Source organism: Styela clava, chromosome 2 (assembly GCF_964204865.1).
Source record: "Styela clava chromosome 2, kaStyClav1.hap1.2, whole genome shotgun sequence".
Lineage (NCBI taxonomy): Eukaryota > Metazoa > Chordata > Ascidiacea > Stolidobranchia > Styelidae > Styela > Styela clava.
In genome coordinates this window covers 26463332-26485228 of record NC_135251.1, presented here as the reverse complement: position 1 = coordinate 26485228, position 21897 = coordinate 26463332, and the positions used below count along the sequence as shown (strand labels likewise).

The following is a 21897-nucleotide window of genomic DNA, read 5'->3' as shown; positions in this document are numbered from 1 at the left end:
CACCGGAACACAGTATGTAACCCAGGTTAGGGTAAAGACATAATTTTATTCCAGTTTTCCTTATTTTAGTTCTATTACGAGTTTGGGGACTAGCCAAGTGACTCCCTTAGTATTTGTAGCTAAAATTAAGGCCTAACCCTAACGTGGTACACATACTACATGAGTACCAAAAAATGTAATCAATTGATATTTAAAATTCAAAATTCTCAGAAAAATTGTTTTACAAGAATGGCAAATGTTTTCGAGTTGGGAAATATTAAACTAATTACTAATTACATTATAAATAATAATATTATTAATAATCTCCGTTGACATCCATGGTATGTGGAAATGAGATTTAGCATTGTATATGAACAAAAAAATGAAGGGTAATTCTTGCAAAGGTATTGTTTGAGTTGAGAATTTCAGACAAGAAATATAAAGCACACCTGACTGTACAAATCATCTGAACGCATTCTTCCAATCACCATACTGACAAATGTTGGGTTTACTTCAACTCTAGAAAAATAGTTTTCAGGATATCCAGGTGGACGTTTAGCACCTGGTTGTTGAGACAATCCAGTGCTACGAAGTAATTTACAAACGTCATCAATGTTGGAATCTGAGCCTGCATTACGTGCTGCACCACTAGGATGAAAAATTCAGAAGTTGAAAACAACGAATAACATACCGTACATTCTATGAGGGCTATGTACAGACTATGTACTTCTGTGCATTTAGGAGTCATAATGTATAAAATGATTTATCATTCCATGGTCCAGGGTGACATGGTTCCTGATTTAGACGAGAAACCAAGCAAAAATTTGATCCGACATGATTGACCTACCTTTGAAGATAATATTAAAATCTTTAACTATAGGCTACATTCTCATGATATAGCCTACTATACTCATAAAATAAAAATAATAAATTTGAAGCCCATGGTAATCTCTTGTGGTAGAAAGCGCACAGCTGAAAAAATACAAGAGATCCTTAATATAATCATGGCATAAGTAAATACAAACCTGTATCTGTAGTATGAAACCATCATTCTCTCCCTGACCAATCCATCTATCTTCATATCAATGATAAGAAGCATCACACCATACAGAAACAGTGCTTCACACTGAAAATGATAACCAATTATCAGATCAATTACTTTTTTTGAAGCTCTTAAAACCAAGAAAATTATTCTAGTATTCTCATTCACGGCAATAATATTTCAGTTTAGAAGTTACAAAAAGATGTTTTTGCCCACACTATATGCATGCACTTTGGACTATTCTAATTCACATTTGGATCGTGGGCAGTGCCAAGCAGGTAAAGTGTTAGACATTTATGTATTGTCAATGCAGTACTCATGAAGTATGTGAACCAAGATGGCGGACACCAGAACATAGTATGTGTACCAGGTTGGGGTCAGGCTATAAATTTTTTTCAATTTTTGTTATTTTAGTTCTAGAGTTTAGGAACTAGCCGAGTGACTCTCATAGTATTTGTAACTGAAATTATGGCCTTACACTAACCTGGTACACATACTATGTACCAGTGTCTGACATCTTGGTTCACATACTTCGGGAGTACCGGCAATGCAGATTACATATCTGCGGTTCAAACCCCATGCACCATTCAATTTCATGTTTCTGAGATTTGATGTTACCATTGTATTGTTTTTTGTGCTTATTATATTATACATTATTAATAACTGGTGTGATTACATGGCTCTATAAAGAGTTTAATGTTTAATAAATGCAAATCCTGCAATCAACACTTGCATGAGGATGTCATAATATGTGTGCAGACAATACAACCTTTCTTATATTACACAGCAAATCCAAATGTATGTAAAACTGTTTAATCGGCTTAGTGATTAAATTAAAAAAAATTTCAATAACTATTGCATTTCCTAAATTGTTGCACTGAACAAAATATAACTCATACTAAGTGTGGTATGAACTGTACAAATAGCTCACACAAAGTGTGTTAACTAGTTGTAGGCAATGATTATCAATGTTACAAAAGAGATTATAAAACATATCAAATATTAATCATAACTTCTAATGCAGCATAAATCAACATACAGACAATTGTTTCCCATCCTCATTGATTAAAACAGATTCCAAGGTTTGTTGAATGTAGATTCCTTCATTCAGTTCTTCTAAAAACCTGACGAAAAGATAATTACCAATTTGACAAATAAATTTTTGTCGACTAAAATTTTACAAAAGAAATTATGTTCGAGTGATTTTAGGAACAAACCCTATGTGATCAGTAAGCATGACAGGTGAAACATGAAAATATTATATTTCAGGATGTTATACTATATGAGTATAATTTGCAACTTTGCATGAGATTTTGTCTCATGGCTGTGGGGTTAGAGTCTGGCATGTTTTGACGGTACTCCCGTAGTATGAGAACCAAGATGGCGGAAACCGGAACATGTGTATCAGGTCAGGGTTTCAGGTACAAATACTACGGTATAGGATTCACTTGGCTAGTCCTTGAACTCGAAATAGAACTAAAATAAGGAAAATTGGAATAAAATTATGGTCTAATCCTAGTACACATACTATGTTCTGGTGTCCACCATCTTAGTTCACGTACTACGGTAGCGTCGTTTTGACTGGTTTTGGAGACTATGAAACTGTCATCTTAAACTCAGACGGGTTGGGAGTTTTAAAAAAAATTCCAGATTTTAAAGGTGATAACAGAAGTCAACAAATTGACAGAAGGTCAAATCAAGTTCAAGTAATTAAAGAAAAAGCGTTCGTTAATAAAAACATTTAGTGATAGTTCAGAGCTGGATTCATTTTGAAAGCGCTCAAGAGTTCAGAATTGGATATAAATTTTTCTGGTCTCCCGAATTATGCCTCTCTCAATATGGACTTCAATAATAAGTTATATAATATAATATTGTCTTGTAAATGCCTGACCAATAATATTAACAAGAATAAATTTTAAGTCTAGCTAGATTCGAAAGTGGATTGCACGAAATATTATAATGTACAAACCTATTAAGATCCATCACATATTTATGAATACTTTCAAAAGTGAGGTAGAATCGAGTCAATATGCTGATGTGATTTTCTCTGAACTCATCATCCAAATCCTGAAGTTGAGTATTTTTTTCAATTCTGTTCTCATAAAATTCTGCCGCTCGAAAATAACTGAAATCTGAGATGATTTCACCTGCGAGTTTTAACATATGAATCAATCAGAGAGTGCGAAAAGCTATTAAAATTTATTTCCACTAAAATAACTCAATTTACTTTTTCCACAATTATATATTATTCGATATCAAAATTGTGTCACATTTGTTTCAAATTTATATTGGGATAATTACATTTGAATGCAAAGCTAAAATGCTAACTTTTTGAAGTACGGTAATATTTTATTTCATAGCAAAATGTGAATTGCAAACAGAAATCTGTATATATAATAAACTTGCCATATTTCAATTGATCAGCCTTTGATTCCAGTTTAAACACCGGGGGTATGAAGTCTGACAATCTGAGAATTTCAGCAATCACAGCATTTCCTCGACTGACGAGACCAAGAATAGCTTGACCGCAGAGATTGTTTTCTGCCAAAAAATCTTGCGCCATACTTCCTTCGTGGGACAATGATATGCTACATATAAAACTGTGATAGTAAAACTAGACAATCTCTGTCAAATACACCAAAAATCAAATAAAACACGGCAATAATGTAGACACTGCACACACATTTCTTTCTCCATTAAAAATAATCTTTGCATCTTTTTACACGAAACAAATAATAGACAATGAAATGGTGACTTCAAATACAAGAAAGTACATCTCATGCCAATTCAAACAATAGTAATGACATTGCAATTTTTTCATCAAATGACATTGAGAACAACTTAGATCAAATATTTGGAATGGATAAGACATTTGGAGCTTGGATCTCATATATTTAAAACAAAAAAGACTAATTCGGATACATGTAGGAAGAGTTACACATATCTTCTTCAAGATCATTTACCAAATCATATGGATATAACTGTAAAGCTATTTCAACAGTCTTCAAAAATTGTTCAGCTATCATGAATAGTTTGTGAAGAAACAAGTTGTCACGAAAAGTTTATCCATACGTAATTGAAACCAGCACATATTAGATAGCAGACCTACGGTATACTATGAAAGTATGAACTATGTATTTCAATTTATAATATTACTTTTTTCTGCTATATTATTCTTGTAGTCTGGGCATACTAATCCATGACCAAACAGGCAGAAAGCAAAAAACAGCTAATAACATATTGCTTCATTGGATCATATATTTTCAATTATGGATCATTTTAAGCTAAACATATTATGCCTTATATTCAGGTTCGTGATCATTTACAATAACATTGAACATCGAAGAATATAAAAAAGGCTATTTCAATAATTATCAAAAGAGTAGATTGTGTCTGTTGTAAGATGCACAAAGCAACAATGATTATTGCTATTATATTAAATATTACAATGTTTCTAGCACATGTCTTGTATTCACGTCCCTGGTAAATAAAATGACAATAATATGGTTAACATTAATTATATCATCGTGGAAAAAAAACATGGAATTTTCATGATGAGATGCAAAATCTACAAGTAATTCTTAAAATCATATTTTAGTGATGACTTACCGGTAGTCGCAGCAGTATTATACACAACATAAATCACCAGATTTCGTTTTTATATTATTTACTCTCGATCACCCCGATGTTGATCATAAATTAGCCACTTTTGTATTCAGTTCTACACTTCGATAGCAGGAAAGATACATGCAACTTTGAGTTAAAAATAAAAAAATTCATGATTCCTAAATAGTGTTTATATTGTGATCCAAACCATAAACATTTTACGGTGAACTATCAGAAATCACCATTGCACACATATATAAAACGGAATTCGTTATTTCAATGCATCAAGGTTTGAATCCTTGCTTGAACACATTTCTGTCATTGGCTTCAAACATATTTTTAAACAGACATCATCGCCTTTTCTTTTGATTTTTCTTTCCTTTTTGCTGCACTTGTTCCGCACCTCCTGTTTTTTGTATCCGAGATTTCAGTTTGGGGATCATTTCTCCAAGGTATATCATTAGAGACATCTTGTTTTTAAATTGATCAGACATTAGTTCATTTTTTTCATTTTTGAGTTGAACTCTTACTCTTCCCCTTACAGACACATCTCCTCGAAACATTTCTCTAGGATACAATTTATTTTCTGGAACAACTTTCAACCCAGCAGCAGCACAAACATCTTTCATCTCATTAACAGTAGGATTTTCCACACATTTTGACTTGGCAATACGCCTGCCTTCCGCCAAAGTTTTTCTGCTATTAATATAGGCAGGATAAATGCATATGTAGTGTTTACCAGCCACAGGAGCTTGTACTGCCATTGCAGAGAAGTGATGTGATATAATTATATACAGTATAAAAGAGTGAAAACTCTAACTTGGGCCTTGAAATACAGAAACATACAGTATATAAAAATATTTGTAGACTATCACTACATCGGTCACTCAGAAAATATTTTTGTCCTTATTTCTAAGAACTGTCCTTATTTTTACATGTGTCTTTATTTTTGACCTTATTTTATGGGTTCAAATACCAGGCACTTAGATTGGTCAATTCGAATGATTGATTTGCTAGAAATGATATTTTACAACCTCATTGATTGCTACACACATTCATCACATAATAATAGCAAATTAATTGACGCAATGACAAAACAATAGCCTATCGGCCAAAATCAGTTCCTGCAACTTGAATCGAAATACAACTCAAAAGTGAGATGGAACAGATAGTTTTTAAAAATAAAGAACTGCTGGAGAAAATCCTTTCTAGTGCGAAGTACCGGTATGATAAGACACAGGTCGCACAGATCAACTAAAAATATCCAATCACGTGAGCATCAACAGTTTAGTGAGAAAAACCATTGTAACTGAAAGAGATTTCCATATTTACCGGTATCGGAGCAAAGACAGAAAAAGGAAAAACAAATAAGACAACTTAATCATATGGCAGTGTGGCCTCTGTTTCTGCAAGTACCAGTACGGTACAGTAGTACGGTACAGCCATTACCGATATTAATGGTATAACGCTTAGCACAATAAGCCACACCGCCGCGTTTTTTTGCTGTCTGGCTCGGCTGTAGACTGATTAATGCTGTTTATGGGGCTAGTTTTTTTAAACAATGTTCATTCGTGCGCATTTCGCTCTAAACAAGGCCACCTATACCTGCTGACCTGTAACACAGCAGCACCTATACCTGTTATACAAATACAGGGAGACAATCTACGGTATCGTTATCGTAAGTCCATGCTTCCAAAAACAAATAACTAACTAGCCTAATCGGGTCTAGTATAGTTTAGTACCACAAGTACTTCCAGTGGGCGTGGCATAACGATTTTTGCATATGTTATTCCTAACCCTCACCTGACTATGCCATCCAAAAATTACGTCACTACGACGTCACCATCACGTCATAGGGATTGCCAAAGTATAATTACGATCGCCCGAAATGGCACCTGCGCCGCCGATAAGAACTTGCGAAAGTCAACGATCTCTCTCCTATCTGATCGTTGCGACGAGAAAACGAGAGAAATAGCTTGCTCGATTTCGGGTTATCGTCTGCGCGTTTTGGACGACCATCCGCATACTTCGGTGGGCCTTATTACAGTATTATCCCACTGTGACGTCGGAATGACGTAATTTTTCGGTGAAGTAGTCAGGTGGGGGTTAGGATTGACATAAAAAAAAAATTTGTTGGCTTCACAACCTCTTTTCGTTGTGGACCCCTGAATTTTTATTCAAAGTCATACGGACCCCCCAAGTGTAGGAACTTTCAGGTCGGATTTCACGCATCGGAAACAATGCCATCCGCCGAAGAATTGGTCAAGTTCCAAAATGTTTAGATTCATATGCTTCTTGCCAATCAGCAATTTTGCATCTAATTTCTTGGGTTTATCTCCTTGTCATTCTGTGACTTGATGAAAAATACAAACGATACCTAAATTTTACTACTTATCCATACTGGTGACCGTACACTTGAACCCACGTACATTTGAACCCATGTGTATATCCACGGGTTTAATCTATATGCGGGTGCTAAAACCCATGGGTTAGGGTTAGTATGGGTTCAACTATCCGAAAAACAAAAAAAAATTCCATAGGTGCAATAACATACAGGTGTATGGTGGCCCATCGTTGTCACGCGTAAAATTGAAAATAAAAATAAAAAATAAAATAAAAAACCGAAAATAAAAAAATTGTTGTAAAAAAACATAAAAATAATTAAAAAAAAAATGAAAAAAAAAATTAAAATTAAAAAAAAATAAATAAATAAAAACGAAAAAAAAAACAAAAAAAAAAAATTAAAAAAAAAAAAAATTAAAAAAAAAAAAATTGAATAAAAAGAAAATAAAAAGGTTGACAACGATGGTCCGCTTCGTGGCCCATCGTTGTCACGCGTTTTTATTTTTAGAAAACTTGCTTCTGCTTGGGACCAACGTTGTCAGGCATAATCCTACGCGCACAAATGTGTTCTCTGGGTTTCAAACTCACTACTGATTTTCTTGAGCAATATTCAATATGAAAATGTTCTATAAATTCTCCATGCTACAAGTTCAACAAGAAGTAATATATTTATAATAATGATAAGAGAATATAGAATTGAATACGAAAATTCGGAAAATTTGTTTTTACGTGTATAAGGTAATTTAATTGGAGAATGCTGCTTAACTACTCAGTTGTCTGGACACTCGCGATGCCGGTACCGTACCATCTTACCAAATACCGGTAGTCGGTTATAGTCGCTTTGCGTCTGACCGTACCGGTAGCCATACAATCACTCATGTAAGAATGGGAGATACGGATAGTCTCGTAGAATATAGACTACTGAAACACTCTCTGCGCCTGCCCCATACCGTACAGCCGTAACGTACCGATCCAGACAAATGATAAATCGCCAGTGTTCAACCATTTATTTCAATCCATACCATGATCCTAGTAGAATATAGTGAGTCGAGGTATGGATTGAAATAAATGGTTGATCACGGGCGATTTATCATTTGTCTGGATCGGTACGTTACGGCTGTACGGTATGGGGCAGGCGCAGAGAGTGTTTCAGTAGACTATATTCTACGAGACTATCCGTATCTCCCATTCTTTCACGAGTGATTGCATGGGTACCGGTACGGTCAGACGTTACCGTACCGGCATCGCACGAGTGTCTGAGCAGTTAAGCAGCATTTTCCAATTAAATTACCTTCTACACGTAAAAACAAATTTTCGTATCCAATTCTATATTCTCTTATCATTATTATAAATATATTGCTTGTGGTTGAACTTGTAGCATGGAGAATTTATAGAACATTTTCATGTTGAATTTATTGGATATTGCTCATGAAAATCAGTAGTGAGTTAGAAACCCAGGAAACACATTTGTGCGTGTAGGATTAAGCCTGACAACGTTGGTCCCAAGCAGCATCAAATTTTTCAAAAATAAAAACGCGTGACAACGATGGGCCACGAGGCGGACCATTGTTGTCAACCTTTTTATTTTCTTTTTATCCGATTTTTTTTTTCAATTTTTTTTTTTTTTTTTAATTTCAATTTTTTTTTTAATTTTTTTTTTTTGTTTTATTTTTCAATATTTTTTTTAATTTCAATTTTTTTTTATTTTTTTTTTTTAATTATTTTTATGTTTTTTTACAACTATTTTTTTATTTTCGCTTTTTCATTTTATTTCTTCATTTTTTTTTAAATTTTACACGTGACAACGATGGGCCACCATACAGGCGCAATTGTCATGGGTTCAAATGTACGTGGATTCAAATGTAATGGAACCATCCATACTATGTTTTCTGAAGTAATGAACGCTCTATGATGAGTAATTAAAAGTGTATGCTTACTTTTGAGACACTCTGTATATATAGTAGAAATTGTATGTTTAAACTCCACACCTAAGTATTTACGCCCGAATTAACCGTCGTGTATTTTTTTTAATTTACTTCAATGTGTTGTTTTCTTTTTGGCGTAAGTGGGCGTGTGCATCATTTAGATTTTAGACTAGTCAGACTGCTCGTGTTTGTTGGATCTTTTGAATTTTGTTGATATTGAAAACCTCTAGAACAGTGATTCCCAAAGTGGGCGATAACGCTACAGAGGGGGGCGATTTCTAGAGAACCTTTTTTGTTCGGCGCATCGTGCACTTGATTACTATACTCTGCGTGCTTTCGTATGTTTGAATCACGTAGGCGATTATCACACGCAAAGGATTGTTGGACTCGTCTTCGCAGTAAGATACGGTCGTTTCCGTATCCCAGTGGTTGGCAAAATACGGCGGCCGAAGTAAAATAATCAGAAAATTTTTCCTATACTTTACCATTTTAAAATTGTCGATGCGCATTTTAAGAGTGGTTTTGCGAGTTGTTGCCTGAAAACGGGATATTTGTTTCAAACTATCATTCTAAAATCGAATTCATACCATTCAACAATCTGTTTTTTAAAAGTGCCAGTGAAGAATTTTAGCCTAGTCTATTAAAGATATTTCTACACCAAATTTTTGCCTACTGTAAATAAACTGGGGGGAACTTCTGGGGAAACAAAGTGATCATTGACTTATTTTATTTATATTTAAACTTCCGGAAAACAACTAAAAACTAACGAATATAATTCAAAAACGCCAAAATGAGGTAATTTTCACGACCACGCCTGACCACGAGGTAAACAAGGTAGTCTATGCCCGGGGAGACAAATATTAAAATACACAGTAAATATCCTTATGTACTTGCTACACTACTATTGCTATCAAAACAACGAAATCGCCTTTCCATCAGTAAACAGGGTAATCTTAGATATTATAAAAATCTCGCTGAAGAACACCAAGCTCATCCATCTCATTAAAAAATACTATAAACTATGATTTGTCTCGTTATTCGGTCTGTAATATATTCGTTTCAGACTTTACATTTTTTACGCAGTGCCGGGGGGCGATGAACTTGTATAAACTACTCAGGGGGGCGATGGTACAAAAAGTTTGGGAACCACTGCTCTAGAGTCTAAGAAGACATGACATTAACGCATATATATTCACAATTGTGAGCTTCGTAGTCAAGTAATGAGTCTCAACTCAGTAATCAGTAATTTATTTTTTCACCATTCCAAAGCACACAATGTGAATACACAATACAAGAAATAGGAAATATGGTACTTTAGGGTGAAGGGAGGCGCGAGACACCAAGACTGGTGATCGAGCAGCGACACCCATCGCTGGGTGTCGCCTTCCGAACAATCGCTTTACGAAGATGCGATGTCGATGATCAAAGAGGCAGACGCCTCGACTGTCGAGAAATGAGAGGGGGACGACCAACCATCCGGGCAATTGAAGCGTCTTAAGTTCTAACTATACTAATTAAACTATATACCAATCCGACTTCAAAATATAAGGGAATAATAAAGGTTAGCGTGTTCTCAACTGAGATAGCTGTTAATTTGATATAACAGTAAGGATAAAGAGAATGCCTCTAAGATTTTATTTCTTTTATGTATTTTAATAAACATTGTTTGACTTTTTTACGATATTATTAATTACTGTTCGGCTTAATCACGGGTGCCGCTGCTCTATAGCCAGTATTGGTTTCTCGCGCCTCTCTTCAACCAGAAATGCGAGTTTCGTTTCTTTTTAAATTCTGTATTCACTAAGTGTATTTCATGTATGGTAAAAAATAGACTACTGATTAACGTGTCACCCATAGCTGCGGAGTCGGTTTTGGCATGTTTCAAAGTTATAACTCAATACGCGGCTTTTACCAGTATATTAAATAAACAGGACACGTATGCCCAATTTTTCCAGTCCGAGAGTCTATCATAAAGTCTGTGCAACTACCTGAAGTATTTCAAGTTTTCGGCAAATTTGGGCTTGCGTGAAATGTATAAAAAAGAAATGTGCTAAACTAAAGGGTGCGTAACACGACTCAGACAGCTATTTTTAGCACTAAAAAACATCAGGGTCAATAGGATTGTTAAAAAAAACTCACGAAACACAAGAGATTTGCTTCGTAATCCGTTCGAGCTCTCATAGTTTTCTCCTGTAAAAATCCCATAGACTGAATCGAGCTCTCATAGTTTTCTCCTGTAAAATTCCCATATAGAGACTGAATAATTACTTGCGCAAAATCCCGATACAATTCTCGACCACCCCACGGTCTTTTTAGCGCTCTTCAGTTACGGCTTACTCCGAAGGTAAATACAACCAACATTAGAGAAATGATCTAGATAAAACACTAACACATTCGTTGGGAGCCGGCTTATTTCACGTGTTCAGACGGTTTTAAAAAGTTCACCAAAAACGTTGACAAATATCTATCCTGTCTCCTATCACATGCATGTGAAGATGGATACATTTTCCATCAGTATACTACATAATATTCCAAATCCATGAGAATCCGATATTTAAAATTTATTCAATGAGTGAAAATACAATATTTTCAAATTTAACAGTCCAAATGCTGAATTGGACCTCCTTTCGACTATCACCAAAACAGTTTTCCTTTTAACCACACCATGCGTTCCCTTGAATATTATAGCCGATAGGGCTCCATAACTAGAATGCACCTTCATCATGCAACTTTAACAACTCCTAATGCCCCTTGGAGATGAAATATCAGCTTCAACTCGTGCTTGACAGGCAATGCATTGTAGAATACCACAAGGCAGACGATTAGGGCCACAACTTTTTTTCAACTTGGACATGCTCAGTATTCCATCCATTCACTCATGTAGACGCATTTTTCTGGTGATACAACACCACCAGGTCGACATTGATCAAATACCTAAAGTAAAGAACATTAGAATATATGTTAGCTATTAATGTTATTTATTACAATTAATATTACAGTAAGTAATATTGTTAAATACACTATTGTCCACCTGCTTCTAGATTGATCTCATTACAATAAACGTGACCAAAGCTGGGCAGGAGATTAATATAGCGACATTTTATTAAACATGCTGTTACTATTATGATAGCAACACCATGGTGCAAAATCGCAACTGTTGAAAAAAAAGTTATCACCAATCAAGCTACTGTCAAAGTTGGGTTGCGGAAATACACAAAAATTATTCTTAATGCCTCACTTCGAAACAAAGTTTTCTCTTGGTCTGTCTCAAATAACAGCTTTCAGAATTGTAAGATTTATAAAATATCGCCAATTGGGATATTAATTAAATTACATACCCTACATATTATGTTTGCGATACGAAGAGCATGGAAATAGGTATTGTTAATATTACAGAATTTTGAACGAAAAGATATGAAATGATAGGTAGTCCAATCTAGGGAATTATGACAAATGTCACCACCATCATTCTATACAGTTTCAGTATATCTCAGCATATCTGAGATAATGTTGCCGGACACAATTTTCCCTTATTTCTGAGTGATTTCCTGTGACCTTGCTATGCTCCCTGTTTAAAGAGTTAGTTTGTATAATTGTTCAAAAAAACGTATGATTAACAATTTTGTTCCTGTAAGCAGTATCCAGAATATGATCATATTTAATAAAATTGATACACGTGGCTGTGAACGGAAGTTTTAAAGAAACAATTCAAAGTATCTTACAGGACAAACTGCACACGGGGCTCTTGTCATGTCAGTTGCTTCAACAAGAGAATGTACAGCTTTGTATAATTTGTTTGTTCCATCTTTAGTTCCTACAACCATCATTTCTACCTTACTATCATAAATCAAGGTGTTCAATATTGTTTCAATATCTTCAACTGACAACTTGACCTGAAAAAGAAAGATTATTTTTTGTCCACATTCAATTATTAAAAACTATTAATATTACAAAATCATATTTATTATTGTATCGCGATCCAAATCTCAAATACTATGAGAAATATTTTTGGGAAAAAAATCGAAAAAAATCATATTATTGTGAATAATTAAGCTGGAAGCATTATGAAAATAGGCTGTTTCAACCTCTCATAAAATTATTTGTTACTAGTTTAAAACAACCCTAGTTCAAACTACATTTCAAATGATCAACCAAAATTATAAATATTATGTATGGATATGACATGAACATACCTTGCTGATTCCCAAGTTTGAAATAAAATTTAAAACTTCTTCAGAAGATGCATAAGAAGCAGCTTGTCTTGCATTTGGGCTAATAGCAGTCTATAACAACAAAAGTAGTAAGAATAGAATATCACTAAAGCATTCGTTCGCTTGAAAGGAGGAATTTATCAAAGTAAATATCCATGAAAGTGTTACCGTTGATTTGACTACACCGAGCATGGGTTGCAGATAGTACACCAGATGCAATATTTAAATAACTGGCAAATGCAGTAATTTTACCCTTCATTAATTTTTGAAATTTTCTTACTCCAAACCTTTCCAAAATATATGTCCATATAACATATGACATTCACAAGGTATTGAGTACAAGACAAATAACAAAAATGTACACTGCAGAAATATAGTACCACCATAAGATAGGCCTAGTTATTCAGTGTACGAATAATATGAAGTGGTCCCAAACCTCACTTGCAGCGCTCTCCTCTTTTTGTTGAAGAAATTTGTAACATTGTTGATTCAAAACATCAACGAATTCGGATTCAAAATCTTGTCCAGAATACCATGCTCCACCAGTTATTGAACTATCAGGTTCAAGATTGAAAAGCATGTATACTTTCTTTTTAGAAGCCTGAATAAAAATTGAATGAAATTACTACTGTTTGAAATACATATTTATTAAAATAAAAATTTAGGACATAATAAAAAATAAAAATGTTTATTGAAGAATCCCATAACAATCCTACCAACTGAAAGCAGAATTAGTCGCTTGTACTAGTCATGAGTTGAATATGTAAACAAGTCAACAATCAGGATGGATCGTATTTTCAAATCTATCTTTATAGGAAATACAGACGAAGACACTCAAATATACCACGATCTACAGCCTCCAGTTACCAGACCACTGGACCAGGTTTCTTTATGGGAATGTTTTAAAATCACTTTCTTAGATGCTAGCTAGAGAAAGCTGTAAATAACTGGCATAGAGTCCAAAATCCACTCACAGATTTCATAATCAGAAGCACACTGGCAACATGACAGACCTTGGTTATCAGTTATCGACTAGAGATAATTTAGTTTCAGTAAAAATATTGTTGTTCACCTGCTTCTAGATTGATCTCGTTACAATAAACGTGACCAAAGCTGGGCAGGAAATTAATATAGCGATATTTTATTAAACATGCTGTAACCATTTAGATAGCAACACCATGGTGCAAAATCGCAGCCAAAATTGACAAGTTTTACACGATACCAGATTTTTATTACAAAATTCCACCATTCAAATAAGTTTGCTATGACAGATACAACCTGGAATAAGAATAGTCACAGATTGCAGTATTAGGACGTCTCAACAAAAATACAAGACTGCAATGAAAATACCGTGACAGATTTGACAGCTTTGATCAATTTCCTGTTTTCTAAATTCTTCAATATTTTGTTAACTTCCGTCAACATTAAATTACATCTGTGTCGAATATCTCGAATCCATATTCCTTTATTACCAGCACTTTCTATAACTTGATACACAAGTTTATCTTGATTGTCAATTCCTTTGATTTGGCTGTAATTAGTAGAAATGTCTCCCATTAATATTATGCCATGGCAGTAAATCCAAAGTAGCTAATGTCATATTTTCAAAAAAGGACTCTTTGATCCTTTTGACTAGGGGCCATCGTCTGTGGCGAATTTACTTTTAGTTTATTCAGAATCTTGCCAAAAAAGTGAAAAGGCTATTGTCCACCTGCTTCTAGATTGATCTCATTACAATAAACGTGACCAAAGCTGGGCAGGAAATCAATATAGCGAAATTTTATTAAACATGCTGTAACCATTATGATAGCAACACCATGGTGCAAAATCGCAATCAAAATTGGCCAGTTTTACACAATAACAGATTTTTATGACAAAATTCCACTATTCGACAACAAAATGATTCTTGTCAATTCCTCTTTTCCAGCTGTTTGATACTATGGTAATACATATATGTCATACAAAGCAAATAGATTGAACTTGTGTATAATGTTAGTATAATGGGTGACTATATGAACTCTAGACCCATGTTTCGTCACAAACCACGCAAATGGGGAAATCATGTCATAAAAGTTAACAAAACATATATGATCCAAAACCAAGCACAATGTGGATGCAGAATAATTTTCATTACAATCCAACACTCTAGATACCTTGCTCCGGTTGTACATTTCAATCTGTATATCAATCCAGAAGTTCCTTTCAGAAGTTCTATCTTTCCCTGAAAACCCAAGTACAGAACATTTAAGATATATTTAAGAAATCTCCAACAGGTGGGCGAATTTTGTTTTAGTGTAGTTAGAATCTTGGCAAGAAAATCATTGTCCACCTGCTTCTAGATTGATCTCATTACAATAAACATGACCAAAGCTGGGCAGGAAATTAATATAGCGAAATTTTATTAAACATGCTGTTACTATTATGTTAGCAACACCATGGTGCAAAATCGCAATCGAATTGACCGACACATTCACAAATAATTAATGAAATTTTATATTAACAAAAATTATACTGAATACTACAATGTTATATTTAAAACAAACCAACCATTGTAAGCAACTTGTTGATTGCAGCAACTCTTTCCTTTGAGTCAATTTGAGGTTCTTTCTTCTGAATGAACTCATCACCGATTCCTTTAGGATATTCAGCACACATTGCCAATATTCTAGACAGAAATATAACACTCAACTCAAATTTTATTAATCATTGATAACCATGCACAGAAGAAATATATGGTTATAATCAGGAATGACGAAAATTATCGAAAACCGCATTATTTGCAGAATAATTAGCAGTATCTGTCACTTATTCTTGAGTGAATAATGGTGTCAAGCCGCCAACAACAATGCATTAGAATGTTGTTGTGATTTAAGATCATAGTCTGCTCAATGAAATCAACTCAATATGTTCTTTGAACTGGTATAAACATACCACTACCATACTATGAATTTCAGAGATCCTGTTGACAATAACTCTAAATAAAGAAGTACTACCTGTCTTCCAATGGCAGTCCACTACCCTCTTGCATAGTGACTTCCATTGCCATGATGAATGAAGTTGTCTATAAAATTATTTTATACATACATAGCCTATGTAGTTCAGTCCATGTCAGATATTAAACTAAAAAGTACAAAACCATTGCAATTGATATAGAACAGATGTTTCAATAAACCAATAAATCTGATTATGCTGGATTTCTATGATGATCATAAAGGTTTCTGGAATCAAGTGATGTGCATTTATTTTATAGACAACAGTATTGGTCAAACATTTAGATTTTATGATTTAAAAATATGATGACAGTCACAAGGTATCACAACAAGCAGATTCAAACAACATATAGATTATAATGTCTGGCACAACAACAAAAAAATGCAGTAGCTAAATAAAGAAATTATGAATAAGTTTCAGCAGCAAATGATGCAAAAGAGACAGCAGAGTCCAGTGGTGCAGCCAGGGGGTTTTCGGGGCCTGAGTTGCCATGGAACACATTATAATAAGTTGGAACTATACCATAGTCACTGAAGATAAAACAGTCAATTATGCATGCCATCAGTTAATAAATTATCGTCAGGGCCACACTCAATTTTTTTTGGATTATGCTGATACTGATGTTCAATCAATTTTTTATTGTACTAACATAAACTGTACTGCAATTTTATCACAGATTTTGTGATTTTATTATCAGCAATAACAAATTTGCGTGGTCGCAAAAATATGAATCCAAAGTAAAATCTAATTGTAGAATTCATATCACATTTTTATATCCACTGATTGCCATGGTATTTTAGAGTTCAAATACAATGTTATTTCTATGTGAAACGATGCAACCGCAAGATACGTTAACCACAATTTTAATGAGTAGCATAATCGCATCAATTGTTTCCTCATGCGTTACATGGGTATTTCTGACTCCGACCCCGCCCCACCCCCCCCCCCCCCACTCTACGCTGCAAAATCCTGACTGTGCCCCTGGGGATGTCTACTGCATCCTCAATTTATAAAACGAAAAGCCAACGCAATAATGCATTGGCAAAATAGGGACCACGTCAAACAAAATAAATATGTGTAAAGAAAACATTCCATACTAGTGCTTTCAATTGCCTGATTCAATAAGTGAATCGCAGTGTGAGCAATCAGAATAGTCTACAAAACTCCTAACTGTTATACTTATTTACAGTAGTAGCCTATTATAATGATTCTCAAATAGTTTTAGGAAACTTCCATCTCTCTTTCTATTCCAACATATTTTACTGCATCAGATTGACTGTAGCTGTAGTCGAAGAACAATTCCTCTCCTGCTTGTATCGGGCAATTTGAGAAAATTCCAATACGATGATCACCATTTACCATCATCACTTTAGCATAGCAATTAGGATGAACGGAATGATTGGCAAATCTAATTTTGTTTCCTTTACGAGTGGCATCCACAACAAAATCATTATTGAGATTAAACAGAAAGCTACACATGTATTTATCGTAAACTTTTCCACGACGATCTGCCTCATCCTGAGATATAATTTCTCCGCAATATTCAGAAATGAATTCATTTTTGTTGGGCACATCTTCTTTTATATAAATTCCCCATCCGGCAACATCAGATGGAGCCAAAAGTAGATGCTTATGGAGACCTCTTTGTATTGAAACATTCTTACAAGAACATTTACTTGCATTTGTGCCGAGCTGGTCAGCACCACAAAGAGAGCAGAGGTCTGGATCACACTCTCTCACTGCAAGATAACATGGGCATTGCTTGGTGTTACATTGAGCTTTACAACGACATCCTGGAAAGCGATTATGACAATCAGACGGACATTGGCAATACTTTTCGCAAAAATTTCCAACCATAATGCATTGACAATTGCTGTCGCAAGGCTGTCCTGGATGATTACAAGGCTGGTAATTGTAAACATGATTGCTGGACGAATCTCGTTTCAGTTGTATTCTTCTAGCATGGAGAGACCAAAGTCTGTGCTTCCTTTTTTTCTTTCTGGGAGAAGCTGAATCTCTCAAATCATGTTCATGTGGATGAGGTTGTGAACCGCTGTCATGTTGCGAGCGTGTAGCTTCAAGTAATGCAAAGGCATAAACTTCTTGGCAAGATTTAGTTTTAATAAGTTTCGAAATCGAACAAAAATTGTTTGGGTAATTTGTTCTTAATACCCGATACAGAGTTGACTCTGCTCCATCCCATATAGTTTTAGTCAAATTTTCAGGAACGAGTTCAAGAAATGATGTCATTGATTGTGTTGTAGGTAGTTTTTCAGTATCTGTCGCATCTGTATCCATCTCACTCTCACTTGGGGCAGGGGTACTAGGTCGACTTCCACTGCTGCTCCCACTTCTTCCTTCGCCTTTAAGCTGAGATTTCTTCTTTGACAATCCTCTCTGCAAATGTCTGTGAGGTTTCTCTGATATTTCACGATAATCTTGTGCACCTTCAAGGTGTTGGAAACAATCAGCACCACAAGGTTCTGTAGGTGTTCTAACATCTTGAGTTTTTCGTTTACTCGTTTTAATAGGTGGTCTATAAAGATGACTGTGTTGAAAACAATCATATTTGTAACAGCGTCTGCAAAATAATTCATGAAAAGAATGCAATGCTTGCTCCCTTTGTACTGATTTAGCATTTGCACCATCGATATTGGGAGTGCATTCAGGAGGTTGTGCATCGGGATCCATCAATTCAGTCAGCTCCTTATATTTATCTTTTAAATCTTCACCTGAACCTTTATCAGGAAAATAATCAGCAATAGCATCAAATATTTCATCTGCAGGAAATGTGTTTGTACCAGAAGCAGATGACGAGTCTGAATTTTTATTTTGCTCCGCATCTGCAGTTTCCTTCTCTTTCGCTGGATCTGCATCTTCATTGCTTGATTCGCTTGTAGTGTTGTCTTGTGATGCTTCATTTGCAGCACTATCAGTTCTGTAACGACTTCTCAAAGGACGACGTTTACGACTGATATTATATTTATTCAGTGCATCAACAAGATCAACAAATAATTCATCACTTAGAAAACCACCTTCTCTGTCCCCATGCACTTTACCATCATAATTCATAATCAACTCTTCTAAAAAACTTCCATCTTTATCCAAAGCTTCGTCCCCCATATATGGAATGTTATGTAGAATTGTTTCATCTTCAACCATGAAATCCTGTTGAACTGGGACCCATGTATAATAAACAGGAAGACTTGGCACAGCTTGCAGTGTACATAAAGGAACAGACTGATCACGGAAAGCATGAACACTACTTTTCACTGTACAGCATCGAAGGAATGGTCTATTTGTAAAAACCGGTTCTGAATCTGGTTGTTGTACTTTGTACTTTTCATTTGTTTGTTCCAATTTTGAAATTCTTTCGTTCAATTTTACTCTGTTATTTATGAAAGCTTGTTTAATTTTGTCACTACGTTGATATCTCTTCGCCGATCTAAGCGTGATGTATTCACTTCGTACAATTTTTTTCCAATCCATTTTGTTCTTAACTAATTAACTAAGCAGTGACACAAGCTGAAAATAACAAAGAAGCATAGTTCAATAAACTTTAAAAAATAAGCTAATATAGCCGCATACCTGTCAAGTGAGACAAAATAACAAAATAAACGGAAAATTACTACTAATATAATCTTGGTGAAAAACAATTTGTGTCACAATGCAGTACTATTTAAATTTTCCAATTTGATTTTTTTTTGCTGAAAAATATATGCTTTTCAATTCACCAAATTCTTATTACAAATACATAGAACAATCCATAAATTCCATCTTAATAACATTGACAGATTATTGAAAACCATACCCATATAAAAACTGTTTCAATAATAATATTCTAAATGAAACATAATTTAAAATTAGTGGGGACTCATTCACTACTGTAAAGTTTGACCCCAATTGGGAGAAACAAAATGATGATTCTATGTCAATGCATAATACTATAGCCTAGTACACAGGTTTCACAATCAATTCTAATTTTCAAGATTATTTCGATATGATGTGAAACAAAAGACAATTGAAGTTTTAGAGATATAAGTTTGATGAATATAACTATAATGAGAGGAAAATCATCTTTCTTCCATTCTGACTTTCGGAGGTTTGAAAGGTGCCCTCGTGTCTTTTTTCTTCTTCTTTTTATCCTTCTTAAAATTTTGCCAACTGGAAACTCTACCTTGACGACTTTCCTCAAAGTTTTTATCCCATTCTTTCTGCTGCTTCGCTTTTTCTTTTTCCTCAGCTTCTTGTTGCGCTTTCCTTTTTCTTTCATTCATTTCTCGAGTTTCCATCTCTTTACGAACAATCGCCATGTCAGCAAAAAGTTTACAAGTTTCTTTGTGTAGTTCTGATTCATAAACATGCGGATCATCTTCTGGTATTTCAGCAGGTTTTCCTTCCTTTTTCAATTTCTTCCTTTTTTCTTTCAATTTCGTTTCAAGTCGTACTTTTGCATCTGAAACTACACCTAAACATTTTTCTCTTTCTTTATCATCATTTAGTAATTCCCATGCTTTTTTGACAGCATCAAATGACTTTTGTGCGAGCTCTTTTTGTTCTAAATTTTTATCTGGATGAACAAGTATAGATAAGCGTCTGAATTTCTTCTTAACATCTGGTAGAGGAGTTTCTGGCGTAACTTGTAGAACATCATATGGATTAAGATTAAAATAAGTTGATCCAGGTCGATTTAAACGATCAATCTGTTGTTTTGGTGTTAGTACTGAATCCGCGGCTTCAATTCTTTTCACTTCGGACATATATGTATTGAATGCATCTTCAGCCTTTGGATCAGAACTGGTTGAAGCCATGATTAAGATTGAAATTCACCTATTTACAACATTAGCTGAAAATGTAATTGAATCATTAGGTTTTAACTTGCTGACTTAACCAATCACAGAATCAAATAAATCTCAAACAAAAAGCATGGTCCAGATGAAGTTAGGAATTACACCAAAATATAGTTGATAGTACTGTCACACTGCAGTACATGCATCATGTTGAATTCTTTTAGAGAAATATAGCATATACAGATATAGGTGAGGCGACTTCGACACAAAATTCCCCACATAATTATGTCTGTATGTGTAGAATATTTAAAATTGAAATAAATTACTTGATAGATGGCTGTATTACAGAAATAGGTACCGGTACCGGTACCAAACTATTTGGATATTGACACAAGCCAATTCTGCAGTTCCAGTAGAGCACAGTTCTCATATTCCATGATGTCCCGATATTTGGTACAATAAAACAATCTATTTGTGAAACGAGCCAGTTAACGAGGGGGTGACACAACGGCAGATCGATTGTCTCCATGATTGTCTCAAAAATAATTTAAATCAATCCAACATGCGTCGGCCGCCACATGACCAAAATTGCCTTTTAGGGGTTAGGGGGGAGGCTACTGGTATGTCGACTAGATCCTAACCTAAATTATCAATTTTCATAGGCCTGTTGGGCCTGGTCATCTCAAAGGTTACCGTACCGGTATTAATATTTAACATAGGCCTACAAGTCTGCTTGTCTGCTCTATTGTCTTGTTCAAAAGTAGAGACAGATTGTCTCGAAACATTTCCACATTACATGACCTCTTACTGTCTTAATTAACAAATTTTCAACATGCAGTCAGTCAGAAAGTGTTGCAAAACCATAAAACAGTAAAACGTGAGAACTGAGATGGGATCAAAAAATTCTTAGTCGCCAATTTATATTAATAAAAAATAATACTCATGAGTTTGAATCTCTGACGTTTGAGAAACGAGGAAATGCACCGTCGCAGTCGTGGGTTCCCTGTGAG

General features: G+C 34.7%; 5 protein-coding genes across 6 annotated transcripts in view; all 5 read right to left on the bottom strand.

The window, feature by feature from the left end:
* Window positions 1-3585, bottom strand: part of LOC120335291 (WASH complex subunit 5-like) — a 28872-nt gene extending 25287 nt beyond the window's left edge. The window contains exons 1-5 of the mRNA XM_039402781.2: window positions 3428-3585; window positions 2991-3168; window positions 2061-2145; window positions 1005-1105; window positions 429-627 (exon numbers count right to left, since the gene is read on the bottom strand). Coding sequence (XP_039258715.2) covers window positions 429-627; window positions 1005-1105; window positions 2061-2145; window positions 2991-3168; window positions 3428-3584 — 720 coding nt within the window. The 5' untranslated portion in view covers window position 3585. The remainder of the gene's footprint in view (window positions 1-428; window positions 628-1004; window positions 1106-2060; window positions 2146-2990; window positions 3169-3427) is intronic.
* Window positions 3586-3645: 60 nt separating this feature from the next.
* LOC120335306 (signal recognition particle 19 kDa protein-like) lies at window positions 3646-5475 on the bottom strand. The gene has a single exon (XM_039402797.2). The coding sequence runs from the start codon at window positions 5389-5391 to the stop codon at window positions 4978-4980; it is 414 nt and encodes a 137-aa protein (XP_039258731.1). The 5' UTR covers window positions 5392-5475; the 3' UTR covers window positions 3646-4977.
* Window positions 5476-11441: 5966 nt separating this feature from the next.
* Window positions 11442-16241, bottom strand: LOC120335279 (DNA-directed RNA polymerase III subunit RPC6-like). Of its 2 annotated transcripts, XR_013474334.1 has the most exons (9): window positions 16100-16241; window positions 15654-15771; window positions 15260-15327; window positions 14457-14637; window positions 13543-13707; window positions 13089-13178; window positions 12618-12788; window positions 11692-11829; window positions 11442-11643 (listed from the first exon to the last, which is right to left on the bottom strand). XR_013474334.1 is itself a non-coding variant. In XM_039402763.2 (8 exons), exons 1-8 carry the CDS (start codon window positions 16150-16152, stop codon window positions 11752-11754), a joined length of 924 nt encoding a protein of 307 aa, XP_039258697.1. In that variant the 5' UTR covers window positions 16153-16241; the 3' UTR covers window positions 11442-11751. The 2 variants fall into 2 exon arrangements, 1 of the variants encoding a protein (XP_039258697.1); XM_039402763.2 differs by having other exon boundaries at window positions 11442-11829.
* LOC120335278 (histone-lysine N-methyltransferase EZH2-like) lies at window positions 16227-19586 on the bottom strand. Its single transcript, XM_039402762.2, has one exon. It carries the CDS (start codon window positions 19584-19586, stop codon window positions 17319-17321), a length of 2268 nt encoding a protein of 755 aa, XP_039258696.2. The 3' UTR covers window positions 16227-17318.
* Window positions 19587-19622: 36 nt separating this feature from the next.
* Window positions 19623-20966, bottom strand: LOC120335280 (dnaJ homolog subfamily C member 8-like). The gene has a single exon (XM_039402764.2). The coding sequence runs from the start codon at window positions 20906-20908 to the stop codon at window positions 20171-20173; it is 738 nt and encodes a 245-aa protein (XP_039258698.2). The 5' UTR covers window positions 20909-20966; the 3' UTR covers window positions 19623-20170.
* Window positions 20967-21897: the final 931 nt, after the last annotated feature.